A 19605-nucleotide genomic window follows, 5' to 3' on the forward strand; every position below is an offset into this window, starting at 1 on the left:
AAGGGAACAACAAATGGTCAGATATATTGAAATTTATGATAGCCGCTATACATGTCACAATTGCCAGAGGTTGGAAAGATAAAACAAGGCGGGACCTGAAAACCTGGTGGTCTTATCTCTCTGAATATTTAATTAACCATTTCATCTATGAAAAGAAAAATAAATATTTGAATATTCAGCCAAGACAAGATTGGTTTAGGAAATGGTCTTGTTTCATCGACAAAACGGAAGGAAAAGATAGGTACAGAACTTTAAATCAGGCCTTCCAGACAATTACATCAATGTATTGATTCAAGTAACCCAGATGGGGGTGGGAGGGAGGTGGGAAGAGGGTAGTAAGGGTGGGTGGGTGGGATGGGGTTAGGGTTTAGAGGGGTTAGCAATCAAGATATACGGTAAAGGGAAGCACAATTGGAACCTGTATCCTAGCCATAAAAATTGTAAGCAGTTTTTGATGTTATCTTTTAGATGGCTAAGGTTTGTATTGTATTGTATTGTTATCAGTATGAAGAAATTAAAAAAAAAAACATCAACACAATCACCATAAACAGCTTGCATTCTCTGATGAATCTCCTTTGGGGTGACACCTTCTGCTGCCAAGAATTCAATGACTGCATGTTGGTTAAGTCGCATTGACTGACTGTCTGTGCAGAGTTCCATACTTCGCACTTTTAACAACACAACCGTTCAATGCTAAGGCTTCCAGCCAAAATGGAACTGTAGAAGAGAGTCTACCGAACAAGCCAGTACCTGCCACATGCAAGTACTGCCATCTGAACCCTCCTGTTCAAGGAGCTCCACTGGCTACCGTTTATTTTCCGAGCCCAATTTAAGGTGCAGGTGCTTACCTTCAAAGCCCTAAACGGTTTGGAACCATCCTACCTGCGTGACCGCATCTCCGTCTATGAACCCACACGTTCACTTCGTTCATCCGGAGAGGCCCTGCTCGTGATTCCGCCAGCGTCGCACTTGATGGGGACACGAGACAGGGCCTTTTCTGTGGTGGCCCCCCGACTCTGGAACACCCTCCCAAAAGATCTTAGACAGGCCCCTACACTGGCAGTCTTTAGAAAGAACTTGAAGACCTGGCTGTTCCGATGTGCCTTCCCAGAATAGGAATCTCCAATTACAAGTCCCAGAAGCACTTTAGTAGAACTAAGATTGCTGCACACTGCACACTGCACTTACCCCATAATCCTTACATACCCTCTGTCACATCAGCACTTTTAATCTTGTACCCATTACTCTGGCCTGGACCAGTTTTATAGTGTCTTGATGTATTGTTTATTGCTTGTTGTTAATATTGTTTTAACTGTTTATAATTTGCTTTAGGTGTTGTATTGTTGTGTTGTGTTTTGAGGCCTTGGCCTATGTAAGCCGCATCGAGTCCTTCGGGAGATGCTAGCGGGGTACAAATAAAGATAATAATAATAATAATAATCTGTTGAGGGGTTACGAAGGTGGAAGTATTACTTTTCATTCAACCCTCGTACATATATGATTTTTCCCTTTTTTTAAAAAAATACCCTTTCCAGACTTTTGTGGGCTCAAAACATCACAAGATCAAGACAAAACCAGCAACAGCTATCATATCTAACCCTTTAATACAGTGTATCCATTCTTCATAACTTTCTATTCAACTTTTATCTTTCTGTATAATATATATTTCATATATATAAAATGTATAAACTTCTTTATCAAAATATCACCAGATAAGCCCAGAAGTATTCATCTCCCTGCTAAGAGATTTCCTGGACAGGAAGGGTGGGCCAACCCCTTGGGCCTTTTTCCAAGCCGAGACCATTAACAAGCCCATTGTTCATGTGTATAAAGAGATAGGTGATTTCCTGCCAGCCCCGAGAACCTGTTTGGCCCCTTCTACACTGCCAAATGAAATCCATATTATCTGCTTTGAACTGGATTATATGGCAGTGTAAAAGGGGCCTTAGGTTAAGATAAATATTTTCCTCTGTCATTAAGTCCAGTCATGTCCAACTCTGGGGGTTGGTGTTCATCTCCATTTCTAAGCCAAAGAGCCGGCGTTGTCCATAGACACCTCCAAGGTCATGTGGCCAGCATGACTGCATGGAGCGCCATTGTCTTCCTGCTGGAACAGTATCTATTGATCTATTCACGTTTGCATGTTTTCGAACTGCTAGGTTGGCATAAGCTGGGGCTAACAATGGGAGCTCACGCCGCTCCCCGGATTCGAACCTGCGACCTTTTGATCAGCAAGTTCAGCAGCTCAGCACTTTAACCCACTGCGCCACTGCTCCATAGAGGGGACTGCCTTAGTATAGCTATATAGTTCACACGAAGCTGAGAGATTGCTGCAAAAACAAGGGTTTATAATGTGCACGTGTTCCATCTCTTTATTGACAGCCAAGCCTTTGCGTACCCAAGATCAACCTCTCTATCTTACACCTTTGTTTTCTAATACAGTAGAGTCTCGCTTATCCAACATAAACGGGCCGGCAGAATGTTGGATAAGTGAAAATTTTGGATAATAAGGAGGGATTAAGGAAAAGCCTATTAAATGTCAAATTAGGTTATGATTTTACAAATTAAGCACCAAAACATCATGTTTTACAACAAATCGACAGAAAAGGCAGTTCAATACACGGTAACATTATGTAGTAATTACTGTATTTACGAATTTAGCACCAAAACATCACAATGTATTGAAACAGCTGTGGATCCGGGTGGGAGGCAGACGGCGTTGGATAATACAGAACGTTGGATGAGTGAAGGTTGGATAAGCGAGACTCTACTGTAGTTCCTATCTTTGACATAAAACTAGGCATTGGAGCTTATCAGAAGCCCATCTCCATATCTTTACCCTTTGTTTTCCCAGATTGCGCCCTCCCAAGGGGAATCCCTGCTGCTGATTCATCCTTCACTCTGACCAATCCCCAGCTACCATTCTCCCCTACCAGCCAATCCTAGCACAGATCCGAGCCAGCCTCTTTTCTGGCCAATCAGGGGAGAGGGAGGGAAGTCTGAACTGTATAAGACAGGCATAAGCAAACCTTCTACTTTGGGGGTTGTATGCTAGCACTTCCTGCTAAGAGGACTGGCTGACTGGTGAAGGAAGGAAGGGAGGAAGGGAGAGAGGAAGGAAGGAAAAAGAAAAGGAAGAAAAGACAAAAGGGAAGAAAGGAGAAAGAGGGAAGGAAGGATGAAAGGCTAGAAGGAAAGGATATAAGGTGAAAGAGGGAGAGAGGGAAGGAGGGGGAAAGAAGAAAGGAAAGGCAAAGGGGATGGAGGGAAGGGAAGGATGAAGGAAAGAGAGAAGGAAGGAAGGAGAAAGAGGGAGAGAGGGAGGGAAGGAAGGAAAGAAGGAAGGAAGGAAGGACGGACAAAGGGTGAAGGGAAGGATGACAGGAGAAAGAGGGGGGAAAGGAGGGACGGAAGGAGGAAGGAAGGAGGAAAAGGTGGAAAGAGAAAGGGGAGGGAAGGACGAAAGGGTGGACTGGAAAGAAGGAAGGCCAAAAGGGTGGAAGGGAATGGAAGGAGGGAGGGGAGGGAGGAAACAGAGAAGGAAAGAAGGACAAGAAGGAAGGAGAAAGAGGGAGAGAGGGACGGAGGGGGGAAAGAGGGAAAGAAAGGCAAAAGGGGAGGATGAAGGAAAGAGAGAAGGAAGGAAAGACAAAAGGGAAGGAAGGAAGGGGAAAGAGGGAGAGGGAAGGAAGGACAAAAGGGAGGAAGGGGAGGATGGCAGGAAAAGAGGGGAGAAAGGAGGGAAGGAAGGAGGAAGGAAGGAGAAAAAAGAGGAAAGACAAAGGGGAGGGGAGGACGAAAGGGTGAATGGGAAGGAAGGAAGGAAGGAAGGCCAAAAGGGTGGAAGGAAATGGAAGGAGGGAGAAAGAGGGAGGGGGGAGAGGACACAGAGAAAGAAGGAAAGACAAGAAGGAAGGAGAAAGAGGGAGAGAGGGAAGGAGGGAAGGACGAAAAGGTGGAAGAGTGAAGGAAGGAAGAAGGGGAGCAAGAGAATGGAGGGAGGGAAGGGAGAAGGAAGGAAAGACAAAAAGGAAGGAAAGAGAAAGAGGGGAAAAGGGAAGGAAGGATGGATGGAAGGGAAGAGAAGGAGGGAGAGAAGGAAGGACGAAAGAGTGGAAGGGGGAAGGAAAGGAGAAGGGGAGGAAGAGAAGAGTGGAAGGAAGCGTGGAAGAGAATGGAGGGGAGGGAGAAAGAAGGAAAGACAAAAAGGAAGGAAGGAGAAAGAGGGAGAAAGGGAAAGAAGGAGGGAGAGAAGGAGGAAGGAAAGACGAAAGGGTGGAAGGGGGAAGGAAAGAGTGAAGGAAGGAAGAAGGGGAAAAAGAGAAGGGTGGAAGAGAATGGAGGAGGGAAGGGAGAAGGAAGGAAAGACAAAATGGAAGGAAGGAGAAAGAGGGGAAAGGGGAAGGAAGGAAGGAAGGATGGAAGGGAAGAGAAGGAGGGAGGGAAGGACAAAGAGGAAAGGAAGGAGGAAGGAAAAGAGAAAAGTAAGGAAGGACAGGATGGTGAGAGAGAGGGGGGCCTGAGAAAAGAACCCAAGGGGCCACAACCAGCCCCCAGGCCCATACCTGGTATCAGATATCTTGTATTTCTCTGTATGTTTATGCTTGTACATTTTGAAGCCATACTTGCATCCCTTTTGCAAATTGAACAAACCTCTGCAGCTTGTCTTCAACTTGGTTTCTCTGTCCTGGTCTATCTGGTTTTTAGCATGCGCTTTACTAGGCACGAATCCTCTTTAACTGCGATCCTAGTTCACCGCAACAGTTTGAAATAGAGCCTATAATGCATAGCTGTTATTGGTGATCTCCCACCCAACAATGAATCAGGGTGGATCCTGCTTAGCTTCCAAGTTCAGATGGAATCAAGCACCTGGAAGTTGCCCATTGACCATGAATTTCATAGGATTCTTTTTGAATTCTATCTGTTTTGATAATCTGGATTATATGGTAGTGTAGAAGGGGTCTATGACATAACTTTTCATTGAATCCATTAATTAAAAAGGTTTGCTGCAAGTTGACTGAGGAAGAAGATTTTCTACTCACGGCTCTTGCTCCAGACTGTTCAGCTTGGCCACGAAATTGGACGGGATGTAGCCCACACTCCCTGTGGTCAGTGACTGGGCCTTCCACCACTCCCCAGCCCTATACAGGGAGAAGGAAACCTCTTTAATTCCTATCCCAAATTGTCCAAAGAAGAGGGACACTGTTTGGTCACATTTCCTGGGTCATTTTGGTGGTCAAAAGACCAATTTTGCACCACTGGAAAGACAAACGCCAACCTTTGGTTATCAAATGGAAGGGGCAGTTTAGAATGGTAATTATTGGAATATCTGAGCACAAATTAGGGTTACTCTCTAGAATATGCAACATAGAATTGTCCTTCTTTAGGGGTCCCTTTCAAATCTATGATACTATATCTGTGTGTGTGTGAATGGTATCTATCTATCTATATCTATGGCTGGATGGCTCTTTGTCAAGAGGGCTTTGATTATGTTTTCTTGCCCTGATGAAGGGAATTGGACTTAATGGCCTTAAGTATTTTCTGTTGGTCAGGGGGGTTCTGTGTTGGGAAGTTTGTCCCAATTCTGTCGTTGGTGGGGTTCAGAATGCTCTTTGATTGTAGGTGAACTATAAATCCCAGCAACTACAACTTCCAATGTCAAGGTCTATTTCCCCCAAACTCCATCTGTGTTCATATTTGGGCATATGGAATATTCGTGCCAAGTTTGGTCCAGATCCATCATTGTTTGAGTCCACAGCACTTTCTGGATGTAGGTGAACTACAACTCCTAAACTCAAGGTCAATGCCCACCAAACCCTTCTAGTGTTTTCTGTTGGTCCTGTGTGCTAAGTTTGGTTCAATTCCATTGTTGGTGGAGTTCAGAATGCTCTTTGATTGTAGGTTAACTATAAATCCCAGCAACTACAACTCCCAAATGACAAAATCAATGTTTTTCCTTAGGTTAGTAGGTGTCTTATGGCCAAATTTGGCGGCAAATCGTCCAATGGTTTTTGAGTTATGTTAGTCCCACAAACGAACATTACATTTTTATTTATATAGATGTAAAACTTGTAAAATTTGTTCCTAATAGGACTCCTAAGTGTCCCTTATTATAAGGTGTCTGCTATTTAAGGATTCGAACGCTTGTCCCTTGTACTCCCAATTAAAGGTTTTCCCCTGACATTAAGTCCAGTCATGTCCGACTCTGGGGGTTGGTGCTCACCTCCATTTCTAAACCAAAGAGCCAGCGTTGTCCATAGACATCTCCATGGTCATGTGGCTGGCACCTCTGCATGGTATGCAGTTAACTTCCCACCAAAGCGATATCTATTGATCTACTCACATTTGCATGTTTTCGGTCTGCTAGTTTGGCAGAAGCTGCGGCTAACAGCAGGAGATCATGCCACTCCCCAAATTTGCACCTGCGACCTTTTGGTCAGCAAGTTCAGCAGCTCAGCGCTTTAGCCCACTGTGCCACCGAGGGCTCCCAAGTATCTCTTATTATAAGAGATGTCCCTTATTTAAGATTGGAAAGCTGTCCCTTATAGAACTCCCAAGTGTCCATTATTGAAAGGTTGGAAAACCACGGAAAGCCAAAGACCTTGTGAAACTACAACTCCCAGAATTCCCTAACACTGAGCCATGGCAGTTAAAGTGGTGTCAAACTACATTAACTGTACAATGTAGATGTGCGTTTTGTTGACCCACAAAGGAAGCACTTTCTGTAGGGAAAGGGACTTACTCTTCCAGGACCCGCAGCTGTTCTCCCGTCCGGAGCACGAGGTCTCCTTCGTGGGTCGAGTCATAATCATACAAGGCAACCACCAGTTTATCTTTCCAAGAAAAGAAAAGAAAATTAGCATTTGCCCCAAAGGCGAAAGAGGCTTCTGTGCCTATACGCACAGTCCCCCCTCGGGGGTGAGAAGGGCGGGGTATAAGTAACTGCAATAAATAAATAAATAAAATAAATACGCTGTTTCCGATTTATAGCAACACAAAAGCAAGAAAGAAAATATATTGGGAAAGTTTGTTCAGAAGAGCTTTGTCCTTGACTTCCTTTGGGGCTGAGAGAGTGTGACTTGCTCCATTTGTTGAGGAGGATCAGAAATTGGATTACATGGCAGTTTAGATCCAGCTGTGTGCTCCATCTTCACTGCCATATAGAATTCAGATTATCTACTTTGAACTGGATTATATGGTAGTGTAGACTCTTATAATCCAGTTCAAATCAAAATCTGGATTATCTGATCTAATAATCTGGATTAGATGGCAGTGTAGATCCAGTCTCAGGCCCCTTCTACCCTGCCATATGAAATCCAGAATATCTGTTTTGAACTGGATTATATGGGAGGGATAGCCAATAGTCCAGAGGACAGGAGCAGAATTCAAAACGATCTTGACAGATTAGAGAGATGGGCCAAAACTAACAAAATGAAGTTCAACAGTGACAAATGCAAGATACTCCACTTTGGCAGAAAAAATGAAATGCAAAGATACAGAATGGGGGACGCCTGGCTCGAGAGCAGTACGTGTGAAAAAGATCTTGGAGTCCTCGTGGACAACAAGTTAAACATGAGCCAACAATGTGATGTGGCGGCAAAAAAAGCCAATGGGATTTTGGCCTGCATCAATAGGAGCATAGTGTCTAGATCTAGGGAAGTAATGCTACCCCTCTATTCCGCTTTGGTTAGACCACACCTGGAATATTGTGTCCAATTCTGGGCACCACAATTCAAGAGAGATATTGACAAGCTGGAATGTGTCCAGAGGAGGGCGACTAAAATGATCAAGGGTCTGGAGAACAAGCCCTATGAGGAGTGGCTTAGGGAACTGGGCATGTTTAGCCTGAAGAAGAGAAGGCTGAGAGGAGATATGATAGCCATGTATAAATATGTTAGAGGAAGCCACAGGGAGGAGGGAGCAAGCTTGTTTTCTGCTTCCTTGGAGACTAGGACGCGGAACAATGGCTTCAAACTACAAGAGAGGAGATTCCATCTGAACATGAGGAAGAACTTCCTGACTGTGAGAGCCGTTCAGCAGTGGAACTCTCTGCCCCGGAGTGTGGTGGAGGCTCCTTCTTTGGAAGCTTTTAAGCAGAGGCTGGATGGCCATTTGTCAGGGGTGATTTGAATGCAATATTCCTGCTTCTTGGCAGGGGGTTGGACTGGATGGCCCTTGAGGTCTCTTCCAACTCTTTGATTCTATGATTCTATGATTCTATGGCAATGTAGAATCATATAATCCAGTTCAAAGTATGTATAACTGATTTACAGTATGTGGCAATGTAGACATATGAGGGTTGAATGAAAAGTAATGCCTCCACCTTCGTAACTCCTCAACAGATGGCAGTACTGGTATGCGGCAGGTACTGGCTTGTTCAGTAGACCCTCCTCTACAGTTCCATTTTGGCGGAAAGCCTTAGCATTGAACGGTTGTGTTGTTAAAGTGCGAAGTATGGAACTCTGCGCAGACAGTCGGTCAATGCGACTTCAGCAACGTGCAGTCATTGAATTCTTGACAGCAAAAGGTGTCACGTTAACATCTTTAAACTAACTCGCCCAACGACACACAGTACTCACATCAACACAATCACCATAAACAGTTTGCATTCTCTGATTAATCTCCTTTGGGGTGACACCTTCTGCTGTCAAGAACCCTGCACAGTCGGTCAATGCGACTTAAGCAACGTGCAGTCATTGAATTCTTGACAGCAGAAGGTGTCACCCCAAAAGAGATTCATCAGAGAATACAAACTGTTTATGGTGATTGTGTTGATGTGAGTACTGTGTGTTGTTGGGCGAGTTAGTTTAAAGATGTTGAGTCGCATTGACCGACTGTCTGCGCAGGGTTCCATACTTCGCACTTTAACGACACAACCGTTCAATGCTAAGGCTTTCTGCCAAAATGGAACTGTAGAGGAGAGTCTACTGAACAAGCCAGTACCTGCCGCATACCAGTACTATCATCTGTTGAGGACTTACGAAGGTAGAAGCATTACTTTTCATTCCACCCTCGTATAATCCAGTTCAAAGCTGATCATGTGGATTATATGACAGTGTAAAAGAGGCCATATATGCACTTTGGGTGCATCTACAATGTAGAAATAATGCGGTTTGAAACCACTTCAACTGCCGGAGCGCAATGCTTTGGAATCATAAGGAGTTGTAGTTTTGCAAGGTCTTTTGCTCTTAGTTCCAAATTGGTACTGAGGCTTCACAAAACTACAACTCCCAGGATCCCATAGCATTGAGCCATGGCAGTTCAAAGTGGTGCCAAAGTACATCAATTCCGCAGTCTAGATGCACTTTTTAATATGCAAGATGGTGTTGGAAATACAGATACAGCACTGCCATTATAAGGAACACATTAATGTGGGCATCAGCAGATTTAAGACCCCTTTTGCTCGGTATTGCCTTAAGAGTCCAAAGGATCAGATCCTAGTTCTTTCCTTCTCTAGTCTTTAAAGTGAGATGGAGGAATCTCTGCACAAGGGCATTGTCTTGAAAAGCACATATGTAATTATAACAATTCCATTTCTGCTGCCCCACACAATTCAGCTGCCTGAAGATGGAAGAGGAGGAAGGATGGTGATTGTATTTACCTTGAAGAGGTGAACTCGGAGGAGGTGTCATTACATCGGGAGACAAAAGAGGGTTGTAAAACTCGGAGCCATTCAAAGCCGGCCTCTGTAAACAAACAAACAAATAAACACCAAATATTCTTTCATGGCCAGGTTTTCCAACAAACTGGATCTCATGCTGAAGTTATTACATCCCAGTTCTTTTTTCTCTGGTCCTCAGATTGAGATGGAGGAATCTCAGAGCAAGATTACCGCCTTGAAAAGTGTGTGCAATTATACTACATTTTCATCATTCTTTCTTTCTGATGTTCACTTTGCATGGCAAACTCTGCCTGAGTGTGGTTACCAAGCCCATTTTAAACTGAATTTTAAATGTATTAGTTGGCATGATGATTTTAATATCTTTTAATCCTTGCTCTGTGTCTTTTAATATAATAAGTTTTAATGATCTTATGTTTTATCTAGGTATTTCAACTGCGTTATACTCTGCCTTGAGCCATGAGCATAAGTGGGTAGCAGTTGTTGTTGGATTTACAAAGTCTTCAGCCTCCTCTTATGCCTCCCCAAATGACAACTCTGAGGATTACATATTATTATTATTATTATTATTATTATTATTATCATCATCATCATCATCATCATTATTTTAAACACAACAAGATTAGTACACAGCAGACAAGATCACTATGCTGATTGTTGTATTGGATCACACGTTGGACACTTCCCAAGTGTCTAGGACTATGCGGATTATCTGCTTTGATAAACTTGAATAATGTATTGTTGTTATTATTATTATTGGGTTTACAAGGTCTTCAGCCTTCTCTTGTGTCTCCCCAAACTACAACAAGGATTCCATTTCATTATTATTGCAATGTACCAAAACCAAGATTGCAAAAACATCTGTTATAGAACTCCAGTATGCTGATGATAACGTAGTCTGTGCACATTCAGAATAAGTCCTACAAGCCATTCTAAACACCTTTGCAGAAGCATACGAGTAGCTCGGCCTCTCATTGAACATCAAGAAAACAAAAGTGCTCTTTCAGCAGGCACCAGCCAATCCCTCTGCAATGCCAGAAATACAGCTTAATGGTGTAACATTAGAAAATGTTGACCATTTCCACTACCTTGGCAGCCACCTCACCACAAAAGTCAACATTGACACTGAAATACAACATCACCTGAGCTCTGCGAGTGCAGCATTTTTCCAAATGAAGCAGAGAGTGTTTGAGGATCGGGACATCTGTAGGGATACCAAGGTGCTTGTTTATAAGCCATTGTCCTCCCAACCCTGCTATATGCCTGCGAAACCTGGATTGTCTACAGACATCATACTTCCATCAGTGTTGCCTCTGAAAAATCCTGCAAATCTCTTGGGAAGACAGGCGGACAAGTGTCAGCCTATGCCATCAACTCTGCTGGACTGGCCACGTTGTCCGAATGACCGATCACCATCTCCCAAAGTAGTTACTATACACACAACTCAAGAATGGAAAATGTAATGTTGGAAGACAGGAAAAGAGATTTAAAGATTCAAAGTGCTGGCATTGGCCTTTAAAGCCCTAAACGGTTCTGGCCCAACATATCTATCCGAACGTATCTCGGCCTATCAGCCCACCAGGACCCTAAGATCTTCGGGAGAGGCCCTACTCTCCATCCCACCTGCTTCACAGGTGCGGCTGGCGGGAACGAGAGACAGGGCCTTTTCTGTGGTGGCCCCGCGGCTTTGGAATGCCCTCCCTATAGAGATAAGATCAGCCTCCTCGCTGATGGTATTTCGAAAAAAACTGAAGACATGGATGTTTGAACAAGCATTCGGCTAATCCGGTGCGATGAAGTTCATGATCAAGGACTGGCAATTCACAGACAACGAAATTGGATTATGATTTTAGTTAAGAGATGCGTTGGTCTGTATTGGTGGCCCAATACTGTGTACTGTATATGTGTTTTATGCTTTTAATCTGAATATTGTTGTTTTTAAGTGTTGTAAACCGCAATGAGTCGCCGATTTAGGCTGAGATATTAGCGGTATACAAGTGCATTAATAAATAAATAAATAAATAAATAAATAAATAAATAAATAAGATGGTCTTAAAGCCAACCTTAAAAACTGTGGCATAAACACCGAGAACTGTGAAGCCCTGGCCTTTGAGTGCTCTAACTGGAGGTCAGCTGTGACCAGCAGTGCTGAGGAATTAGAAGCATGAATGAAGTGAGAAGGGGAGAAACATGCCAAAAGGAAGGCAGGTCAAACCAACTGCGACCAGGACTGCCTTCCACCTGGAAACTGATGTCCTCACTGCGGAAGAACGTGCAGGTCAAGAATAGGTCTCCGCAGCTACCTACAGACCCACAACGAAAACACTACACTTGGAGGACCATCATCCTCCAGCTACAAGGGATCGCCTAAGTAAGTAAGTATTAATAATATTAGTAATAATACTAATAATAATACTTACTTACTTAGACGATCCCTCGTAGCTGGAGGATGATGGTCCTCCAAGTGTAGTGTTTTCGTTGTGGGTCTGTAGGTAGCTACTATAAGTAGTATTAGTATTATTGGATTTGCAAGGCTTCCAGCCATCTCTTGGGTCTCCCCAAACTACAACCCTAAGGATTCCATTGCATTATTATTAATTATTATTATTGTATTTATTTGCTATATATATCCGGCTTTCTCTCTCTAAAAAGAGACCCAAAGTAGCTAACAACACTAAAAATAATAATGTTTTCATGATAGCACCAACTAGAAAATTATATTTATAACACAATAATGTTACGTTGTGTTATTAGCCATAGCATCCTGGCTGGGTCTGCCAAGCCTGGAGCCATCGCAGTCCAGGTGGTACCAAACTGCATTAACTCTCCAGTGCAGTTGCAAAACCTCTCACCTGGGGCTTGGTGTCTGGGTCGATGGGATAGTGACAGGTCTGACAGATCTCCAGGTCCCCTTCCTCCCAGCCCTCATCACAGTCCAAACTGCAGCAGCAGCCCATGCTTCTGGTGCACGACAGGAACGCAAGGGACACTGAGGCCCAGCTCCCTGCGCAAGCTTTTGTCTTCTGCAAAAAAGAAAGAGACGATATTGGAAAATCAAGAGGACTTTCAAGAGGTTCCCCAAAAGGCCTGATCAGAGCCAAGGAACAGAGACCACTTGGGTGTGATCCTGGATTCATCGCTGAGCCTGGAACCTCAGGTCTCAGCGGTGACCAGGGGAGTATTTGCACAGTTAAAACTTGTGCGCCAGCTGTGCCCATACCTTGGGAAGTCTGACTTGGCCACAGTAGTCCACGCTCTGGTTATATCCCGTATAGACTACTGCAACGTGCTCTACGTGGGGTTGCCTTTGAAGACGGTCCAGAAGCTTCAACTAGTCCAACGAACGGCAGCCAGGTTGCTAACAGGAGCGGCCCTCTTGTTGCGCCAGCTCCACTGGCTGCCGGTTTGCTACTGGGCCCAATTCAAAGTGCTGGCTTTGGCCTTTAAAGCCCTAAATGGTTCTGGTCCAATTTACCTGTCCAAAAGCATCTCCCCTTATGAACCTTCAAGGACCCTGAGGTCATCTGGGGAGGCCTTGCTCTCAGTCCTGCCTTCGACACAAGCACATCTGGCGGGGATAAGAGACAGGGCCTTCTCAGTGGTGGCCCCTCAGCTATGAAACACCCTCCCTAGGGAGATCAGATCGGCTCTCTCCCTACTAATGTTTCGGAGGCAAGTTAAAACATGGCTATTCAAGCAAGCGTTTACAAATACAGAGTAAATGACATAGAAAATTGAATGACTTGATGACGGAATTGGACAATGCTTGATAATAAGGAGACGCTAATGATGTTGTTATTATTGTTGTTTTATACTGTTTTAATGTTTTAACTTGTTTTGTGATATTATATGTACTGTTTTGTTGGAAACCACCTTGAGTCGCCGATTGCCTGAGAAAGGCGGTATACAAATACAGTAAACAAACAAACAAACAAATAAATATCAAACAGGTCATCCACATTATCCGCTTTGAATTGGATTATACAAGTCTACACTGCAATACAATCCAGTTCAAAGCAGATCAGATTTACATGGCAGTGCAGATGGGGCCCCAGTTCAAAGCAGATAATCTGGATTTTATATGGCAGTTCAGATGGGGCATCATATAATCCAGTTCAAAACAGATCATGACCCCTTTTACACTGCCATATAAAATCAAGATTGTCTGCTTTGAACTGGATTATATGGCAGTGTAGACTCATATAATCCACTTCAAAGCAAATAATGTGGATTATCTGCTTTGATAAACTGGGTTATATGGAAGTCTAGAAGGAGCCAATGTTGATTTTATATGGTAGTGTAGGAAGGGTCTCATATAATCTAGTTCAAAGCAGATGTGGTTTATCTGCATTTATAAAGTGGATTATATGGCAGTGTAAAAGGAGCCTTAGAAACAATTTGCAAACTTGCATCACATTGCAGAAGCAGTGAAATCAATCACATTTTGTCCTCCAAATCTGAGGGCTAAAGTGATGTCAATGCAGTGACCAAGAGGAAACCCACAATCTCAGCCACAAACTCATAAACCTTGACATTCTAAATATACTCGCTTGGCGACCTGGCAATGACCGGGTTATTTGAAAAGGGCATTTGACGGCTGGGTTTTTTCTTGGCTGGCTTCAGTGCTCTCTGGAGAAGGGTGAACTACAACTCCTATGTGCCAAGGTCAATCATCCCGAAACCCTGCCAGTATTCACAATTGGCCATGTTGGGTCTGTGTGCCAAGTTTGGTCAAGATCCGTCATTGGCTGGGTTCAGGGCTCTCTGGATAAAGGTGAACTACAACTCCCATATGCAGAGGACAATCACCCTCAAACCAGGCCTGTATACACAGAGGGCCATGTTGGGTCTGTGTGCCAAGTTTGGTCCAGATCTGACATCGGCTAGGTTCAGTGCTCTCTGGATAAGGATGAACTACAACTCTCAGATCCAAGGTCAATCACTCCCAAAATAAGGGAAACCAGGACTGTGTTTGGAACAAAGTGGGAAAATGGGGTGAAATTAGGACTTTTTTTCAGCGATAAGATGAGTATTCCAATTGGTATTTGCCAAATTGTGACCATTGCAATGTATAGCATTACACACTGATATGATACAGCCTGCATTATTATATACCAAGGACTCACTTCTTAATATTTTGTAATCTGTTTAATGAATATTTAGAGGCACTGAACCCCTTATTTGGAATTCTGAACTCATCCAAAATTCAAAATTGTCCAAATGACATTATTATAATCCTTAATCATTAATTTATATTTATATTTTTACATTTATTATATGTATTATTATTAAATGTGTTCTTATTATTATGCAAAAACTTTGCTTTCTGATGGTTCAGAGGACACTGACTTGACTCCATGCACAAAATCATTAAAAATACGGCGTATAAAATAACCTATAGACTATAATAGCATATAAAATGTATATGAAACACAAAAGAATGACATGTTTAGTCTTATGTCCCATCTCCAAGATAATCACAATTCATATATATACATATCTATATTTATATGGATATGCAAATGTAGAGATCCCTAAACCTGAGGGGGAAATATCCCAAATACTTTTGCTCCCAACCATTTCAGAGACTCAACATTTATACAGTAATTAGAATATTGCAGCAAATTAATTGAAATAGTAGGGCACACGGCTTTGTCACTTTCTCTGATTATGAAAAATAATTAAAATTAACATTATAACATTAATGTTAAGACCAAGCCAGGGGGAGTTGTGTCATGTGTTACGTATTTTAATAGGTTTTTCGTGAATTTAGTTCATTCTTTTTAGTAGTCCTGGGTTTAGTTTTAGTGTTTATATGCTTTAGATTTGTAATTGAACAATACATTGTTTTCATTTCAGTATTTATTGGGTTGCTGTGAGTTTTCTGAGGTGTATGACCATGTTCTAGAAGCATTCTCTCCTAACGTTTCGCCTGCATCTATGGCAGGCATCCTCAGAGGTTGTGATGTCTGTTGGAAACTAGGCAAGTGGGATTTATATATCTGTGGAACGTCCAGGGTGGGAGAAAGAACTCTTGTCTGATTGAGGCAAGTGTGAATGCTGCAATTGATCACCTTGATTAGCATTGAATGGCCTTGCAGCTTCAAAGCCAGACTGCTTCCTACCTGGGGGAATCTGTTCGGAGGTGTTAGCTGGCCCTGTCAGGAATTCCCATTTATGAGTGTTGTTCTTTATTCACTGTCCTGATTTTAGATTTTTTTTTAAACACTGGTAGCCATATTTTGTTCAATCTATTGTCGAAGGCTTTCATGGCTGGAATCATTGGGTTGTTGTTGGTTTTTTCGAGCTATATGGCCATGTTCTAGAGGCATTTTCTCCTGACGTTTCGCCTGCATCTATGGCAAGCATCCTCAGAGGTAGTGAGTTCTGCTGGAACTAGGAAAAAGGGGTTTTTATATCTGTGGAATGACCAGGGTGGGACAAAGGACTCTTGTCTGTTGGAGCTAGGTGTGAAAGTTTCAACTGACTACCATGATTAGCATTTGATTGCCTGGCAGTTCCTGGGGCAATCTTTTGTTGAGAGGTGATTAGATGTCCTTGTTTGTTTCCACTCTGTTGTTGTGCTCTACATAGGGACCACCAAACGCAGCGCTCAAACACGAATCAAGGAACATGAAAGGCACTGCAGACTACTTCAACCAGAGAAGTCAGACATAGCAGAGCACCTGATGAACCAACCTGGACATAGCATATTATTTGAGAACACAGAAATATTGGACCACTCCAACAACCACCATGTCAGACTACACAGAGACGCCATTGAAATCCACAAGCATGTGGACAATTTCAACATAAAGGAGGAAACATGAAAATGAACACAATCTGGCTACCAGTATTAAAAAACTCTAAAATTATAACAGCAAAATAACAGAGAGGAAACAAACAAGGACATCTCAACAAAAGATTGCTCCAGGCACTGCCAGGCAATCAAATGCTAATCATGGTAGTCAGTTGAAACATTCACACCTAGCTCCAACAGACAAGAGTCCTTTGTCGAACCCTGGTCATTCCACAGATATAAAAAAACCCTTTTCCTAGTTCCAACAGACCTCACTACCTCTGAGGATGCTTGCCATAGATGCAGGCGAAACGTCAGGAGAAAATGCCTCTAGAACATGGCCATATAGCCCGGAAAAACCTACAACAACCCATATTTTGTTCATTTTAATAGTTTCCTCCCTTCTGTAGAAATTGTCCGCATGCTTGCGGATTTCAAGCTTTTGTATGTTGTGTTTCCAGTCTTTGTGACACTCAGAAATACTTCCCTCTCTCCTTTTCATATTGTTTTTCAACGTTTATCCCATCTGAGTGTTGGAAAGACTCTGGAAACACAACATAACAAAAGCTTGCAACCTAGTAACAGACACATTGCATGCACTACCTCTGAGGGGGCTTGCCATGCACTACCTCTGAGGAGGCAGGCAAAACGTCAGGAGAGAATGCCTCTAGACCATGGCCATAAAGCCCGAAAAAACCTACAACAACGCAGTGATTCCGGCCATGAAAGCCTTCGACAATACATTGAACATTGCATGCTGTTTGCTGCCTTTGCAAATGGCTACAGAAATAATACAAACACAGCGGAAGCAAATGGGTTTCGAAGTAGTTTTTAACAATGGCATTGGGTTCTGCATCGCTCGAACCAAACTTTGTGGAATTCTGTTGTTTTGACCTTTGCTGTGCCCATTGTGGGAAAACATCCCATTTCCTGTTCAGGGTTTGTCCCAAAACAGTGAATAAATATAATGTAATTCAGTACAAGCGGGGAATGATAAAGGCGTCTTATCAAATCAGTGGAAAGAGGAAGAAATGATATTGTATGGTTCTTTTAAATTGTGAGCCACTTTGAGACCCAATCTGGGAAGAAAAGAGAAATCATAATCATAATCATCATCATCATCATCATCATCATTGGCTGAGCATACTTTATCTGGAAAACTGGTATTATTATTATTATTATTATTATTATTATTACTTTACTGACACAAAAGCACAGTATGTCGCAGCAAACGAGATCTATATGCTGGATTTCGTATCAAAAAATCACGTCGAACACTTCCCAAGCGTCTAGGACTGTGTGATGTATTGTTTGTTTGTTTGTTTGTTTGTTTGAAACACAACAAGATGAGTCCACAGCAGACAAAATCACTCTGCTGGCTGTTGTATTGGATCACACGTCGGACACTTCCCAAGTGTCTAGGACTGTGTGATGTATCGACAAGTAAGTTAGGTGGCCTTCTGCAGCTGGCAGATGATAATTTTGTCAGCGCCGATTGTGTTTAAGTGCAGGCCAAGGTCTTTAGGCACTGCACCCAGTGTGCCAATCACCACTGGGACCACCTTTACTGGCTTGTGCCAGAGACTTTGCAGAAGCTAGTAAAGGTGGTCCCAGTGGTGATGATGATGATGATAATGATAATGATTATTTATTTATTTATTTATTTTTGTCATGTCAGGAGCGACTTGAGAAATTGCAAGTTGCTTCTGGTGTGAGAGAATTGGCCATCTGCAAGGACGTTGGCCAGGGGACGCCCGGATGATTTGATGTTTTTATCATCCTTGTGGGAGGCTACTCTCATGTTCCCGCATGAGGAGCTGGAGTTGATAGAGGGAGCTCATCCGTCTCTCTCCGGATTCGAACCTGTGACCTGTCGGTCTTCAGTCCTGCCGGCACAGGGGTTTAACCCACTGCGCCACTGTGATTATTTGAAACACAACAAGATTAGTACACAGCAAACAAGATCACTCTGCTGACTTTTGTATTGGATCACACGTCAGACACTTCCCAAGTTTCTAGACTGTGTAATGTATCGTGGAATCATGCGGGGACATGAGAGAAGCCTCCCACAAGGATATTAAAAACATCAAAATCATCTGGGCGTCCCCTGAGCAACATCCTTGCAGACGGCCAATTCTCTCACATCAGAAGCAACTTGCAGTTTCTCAAGTCACTCCTGACACAACAAATAAATAAATAAATAAATTGGGGTATCATGTGTGCAGATCCAAGTAGGGTGGCCTTTTGCAGCTGACAGGTGGTTATTATAATTATTACTATTACTATTATATAAGCATACTTTATCCGAAAAAGAGGTATTATTGGTATTATTAGCATCATCATCATCATAATTGACCGAGCATCCCTTATCTGAAAAAGAGTGTTGTTATTATTGTTGTTGTCATGCTTATTTTGGAATTAAAAAATCTAAAATATTCCAAACTCCAATGTTTTTACATTCATTTTATTAGATTTTCACAGCAAATGGCAAATTGAAAACTTTAGGAAAAACTCATCCACAATGGACCATTGCTTAGTTCCCTCTCATCTAGCAGAGAAATATTATAAAACCCAGAAAGGTAAATGTTTTGTGGCCTTCGTAGATGTAAAAGCTGCGTTTGATTCAGTCTCCAGATCCCAACTATGCGCCGAATTACACAAGTATCTAACTCAGTGTTTCTCAACCTTCCTAATGCCACGACCCCTTAATACAGTTCCTTATGTTGTGGTGACCCCCCAAACATAAAATTATTTTTGTTGCTACTTCATAACTGTATGTTTTGCTACTGATATCAATTGTAATGTAAATATCTGGTGTATTTTCATTGACTGAACCAAATTTGGCACAAATACCCAATACACCCGAGTTTGAATACTAGTAGGGTTGGGGGGGATTGATTTTGTCATTTGGGAGGTGTAATTGCTGGGATTTATAGTTCACCTACAATCAAAGAACATTCTGAACTCCACCAACAGTGGAATTGAACCAAACTTAGCACTCAGAACTTCAATGACCAACAGAAAAAAACTGTAAGGATTTGGTGGGCATTGACCTTGAGTTTTGGAGTTGTAGTTCACCTACATCCAGAGAGCACTATAGACTCAAACAATAATGGATCTGGACTAAACTTGGCATGAATACTCAATATGCTGAAATGTGAACACTGGTAGAGTTTGGTGAAAATAG

General features: G+C 42.6%; 1 protein-coding gene across 1 annotated transcript in view; it reads right to left on the bottom strand.

Moving 5' to 3' along the window:
* LCK (LCK proto-oncogene, Src family tyrosine kinase) overlaps positions 1-12636 on the bottom strand; it is a 28211-nt gene extending 15575 nt beyond the window's left edge. Inside the window, exons 1-4 of the mRNA XM_060784141.2 lie at positions 12472-12636; positions 9602-9686; positions 6743-6833; positions 5043-5141 (exon numbers count right to left, since the gene is read on the bottom strand). Of these exons, the coding sequence (XP_060640124.2) occupies positions 5043-5141; positions 6743-6833; positions 9602-9686; positions 12472-12576 (380 nt within the window). The 5' untranslated portion in view covers positions 12577-12636. The remainder of the gene's footprint in view (positions 1-5042; positions 5142-6742; positions 6834-9601; positions 9687-12471) is intronic.
* Positions 12637-19605: the final 6969 nt, after the last annotated feature.

The sequence above is a fragment of the Anolis sagrei genome, chromosome X (genome assembly GCF_037176765.1).
Source record: "Anolis sagrei isolate rAnoSag1 chromosome X, rAnoSag1.mat, whole genome shotgun sequence".
NCBI lineage: Eukaryota > Metazoa > Chordata > Lepidosauria > Squamata > Dactyloidae > Anolis > Anolis sagrei.